This window comes from Botrytis sinoallii (assembly GCF_014898435.1).
Source record: "Botrytis sinoallii strain Bc 23 chromosome Unknown BSIN_003, whole genome shotgun sequence".
Lineage (NCBI taxonomy): Eukaryota > Fungi > Ascomycota > Leotiomycetes > Helotiales > Sclerotiniaceae > Botrytis > Botrytis sinoallii.
The window spans coordinates 2,818,778-2,822,645 of NW_024066030.1; the positions used below are offsets into that span (position 1 = coordinate 2,818,778).

The 3,868-nt window shown below is 37.9% G+C and overlaps 1 protein-coding gene across 1 annotated transcript; it reads right to left on the bottom strand.

Moving 5' to 3' along the window:
* Positions 1–2,901: 2,901 nt before the first annotated feature.
* On the bottom strand, positions 2,902–3,324 carry EAF02_002442 (uncharacterized protein; the record flags this gene model as incomplete). Its single annotated transcript, XM_038898490.1, has 1 exon — positions 2,902–3,324. The coding sequence occupies one exon, from the start codon at positions 3,322–3,324 to the stop codon at positions 2,902–2,904; it is 423 nt and encodes a 140-aa protein (XP_038762182.1).
* Between the last annotated feature and the right edge of the window lie 544 nt (positions 3,325–3,868).

Below are 3,868 nucleotides of genomic sequence, written 5' to 3' on the forward strand. Positions count from 1 at the left end.
AGGTCGATTCGCATACCCTGAGGCTGATTTTCTTGTTCTTTTATTAGCAAGTACATCCATACACTTATTCCCTTCAATCCCTATATGGCCTAACAACCATTTGATCTGGATTGAGTGCGTTTGTATCAGTTTGTAACATTTGAGGAAAGCCCACTGCGATATAATAGAGGCTGTACCTCTCATTCCTTATATCACCAATGTGCTATCGATATATATACAGATTTCCATTTGTTTTATGCCGGTGATATTTCTGATCACTGCTTGGAGGCCTCGGTATACCCCGATCGCTTCTGTATCGAATACATGAGAGTTGTGATACAATCCATTGTTTCCTTTGCATACTATCATCTGTCCTCTATATACGACATATCCATATCCTACTCGCCTATCATTCTTATCGGTCTGTTCCGATCCATCAGAGAATATAATAATCTGATCGTATATACGCTTGTTCCACTATTCCTGAAACTGCTCTACCACTACCTCTTTCGTAAAACCTCTAGTGGGATCTGTTCGATATTCTAGTATATAGTGAAGCTCTACTAAAGTCATCTCCTTGATTTGGAAAAAGCACTGGCTAATCACCTGGACCTTTATTCTGACTGACTGCAATTGGCCTTCCCTGTTGCCGGAGGAGTAGGTGGCTTTTATCCCTCGATGATAAAGAGAGTGTTTTGGATCAATAGTTTGAGTACAGAAGGCTGCTCTCTATTTTATTTGTTCTAGTACTACTTCTGCTAGTGGGAAAGCGCTGTCCCTCATTATCACTATATTCGGAATCGTTCGCCAGACTAAAAGGACTCCTCTGATTGCTATTCGTAGAACCTTATTGATAGCTAAAATCGCTCCTCCTAATCGAACACTCACTACTACTGATGTCCCGTCTCGATGCTATCCAATGGTTTTTGTTTGTCCTGCGTACCATACCTCTGCCCCATAGAATAGGGCTGGGTATAAGCAAGTGATCACTGCTTTCCGTAAGGATGCTGCTGGGGGTCCGTTTGTGATCCGGGCTAGCCCTTTTATTAAAAACTATAGATCTTGTAATCAATGAGTTATGGTATATATATATAATATTAGGGATCCCGATAATCATTATTGATCTTCTAGGAATGTTTTACAGAGATTGGGGAAAAACAAATAAAAAAAAGAAATCTGATATTAGACAGGATTATATCTAATATGAATAATGAGATCCAAGCTTGGAGTAAATAAGCAGAATTAGATTATCTGAATACTATTCTTTTAGAAACAATTATCTTATTATTGTCAGAAATAGACAGCAAGTTACGCATAAGGAGTGATATATTGAAATATGTATATCAGATCTATATATCCGGGAAGTCCGAAGAAGGAGTTTTATAGTGGTGTGCACGTGCCACACACGTGCTACACATGTGATTTCCAACAATTATAATCTATTCAATGAGATTTGAATATTCCCAATAAGTAGAAAACGAGCCTTGGAAAAACACAATTCAGGGTATCAGTAATATTATAAAAACTAAAAATGCAAAAGAGAAGTAATATACAGAAAGTGCATATACCCACTATTTACTTATGAACTAATCGGGGATTGTAATCATTCAATATAATATACAGGATACCGCGAGCCCTTCCCAATGGACTATAACAATTACCCCACCAAGCCCTAGTGGGTGAATAACAAGACGGTACACCCAAATCAAAAGTAGATTCAGATTATTCGACAAGTAAAGAAGATCAGCATTATTATTGTCTTAACATTAGCAATAACAGTTCAAATATCGATAATAATGCAAGAAAGGAAAAGGAAATTTAGAATGGATACAATCTCTTGATACAAAGATAGCAACAATTCGGAAAGTGATACTAGAAAAGAGCAAGCAAATAATACCTTGGAGAACTCAATGAATAAAAAGCGGAATGCACAAGATCAATGTATTATTTATAATAGAGCAGTAAAGATCAATAAGAATCTCAATCTTGAAGTTCTGAGTAATCAGGCTATAATTGGGGAATATAATACAACAATAAAAGATCTATATGAATAGATCGAATCCGCTATCTATTGTCTGAATAAATATGCGAAAAAGCCTCGCACCATATACAGTAGCATTGTAGCAAGCGTTTGAGGAAAAGATCGATATAATATATATACAAGAGCTCTGGATATCCAATACACACACTCAAACATATAACGGATACTAATACCTATCCCCAATGACCTTCTGGAAAATAAGCAGAATGTGTAAGGAAGGGCAAGGATACCCACAAGTAATAACATATATCAGAATTGAAACTAGATTATAAATACTACAATTAGCAAAAGAGGAGTATAGAGACTATATATAACTTTCTATAAATGAAATTAAATTATTAAATCTATATAGAGAACCAAATACCTTAAGAGTTCTGGAGATAATCCTTAACCTAATACCAACTAGAAACACAATCATTAGGGGAGACTTTAATATTTATTATATATTATTTAAGTTAAATGTAAATACAGTATATAATGATAATCAGCTTACGGAATAATCCAGCAACAAAGGCCTCAAGTTCACAAACATCCCGGATCAAGCGATATATAAAGTAGGATATGTAATCGATCTAGTCTTTTTCAATATCCCAGAAATATATATAAAAATAAGAGCTAATATACATTATAAATCCAATTATAATACCCTCCTTATCATTATATAAAGAACAAACTCAGCATTGAGATTCCAATATATATATTGTGTGACGATTGCATCATTTAGAATACTAAGGTGAAGAGCTAGAAGAGCTCTTCGGAAGGAAGTGGTAATATACAGGATTGTGGATCACGTGAGGACCTAGCCGATCCACTAATATGACAGGATCGTCACACTACCCCCCCCTTCTGAAAAGCTCGCCCTCGAGCGTACTAATAGTATTCTAAATACGGTTCTCCAATCCAACTATATTATGATCTATATTCTCTACTACCACTAATATCTGGTCCATAGTTCCAATACTAGTTCCAATGTTGCCTATAATATAATTCGTAGCGTCGTCGATCGCTTTGCGGAAGTACGCGTTTTGCGGTTTCATCGCTTTTGCGAGAGAGGCTTCGAAATCAATAGGAGGTTTCGAGAGTTGTTGAAAGATAAAATGAGCGAAAGAGAGGAGATCCGCTTGAAATGCATCTCTTGTCGGTGGTGCCGATGGAGCGGCGGAAGCGTTGGTGGAACGCGGATTGGCCTGGCAGATCAACTGAATAAGCTGCTTCATTGCGGCATCGATCGTGCGAGCGTATTGATGCTTCGAATCGATCAGTTCCTGCAGTTTGCGTGCTAGGTTCAGGATCTTCGGATCCATTGTCGATAGAGCAAGGAGACTCTAAGTGATGTGATAGTGAGGTATCAGCTCGTCGGTGGGTGAGGTCTGCGGGAGCGGAGCTAGGGAGAGGTCTTGATCGGAGGTCGTACGAATAGTCGTATCGGGGGAGCGGGCGTGGAAGGCAGTAGGCATTCGGCGAGCGGGCTAGCGATAGGAAGCTTCGCAGGAGCGATCAAGAGCTTAAAAAATTTATATGACCTTAGTATAATGTGACGATTGCATCATTTAGAATACTAAGGTGAAGAGCTAGAAGAGCTCTTCGGAAGGAAGTGGTAATATACAGGATTGTGGATCACGTGAGGACCTAGCCGATCCACTAATATGACAGGATCGTCACATATTGTATCAGAAAAAAAGATCTACCTTTGTTTCAAAAAGTGGTATCAGTTAACATAATAGGAATTAAACGGGAGGCACAAATAGCAGTCACAAGTATAGCCCTAGATCGAGCTATCAAAAATATATAGAAAGTATTATAACAGGCAATCAGAATAACAGAAAAACCAAATCGGAAGATAGGAAA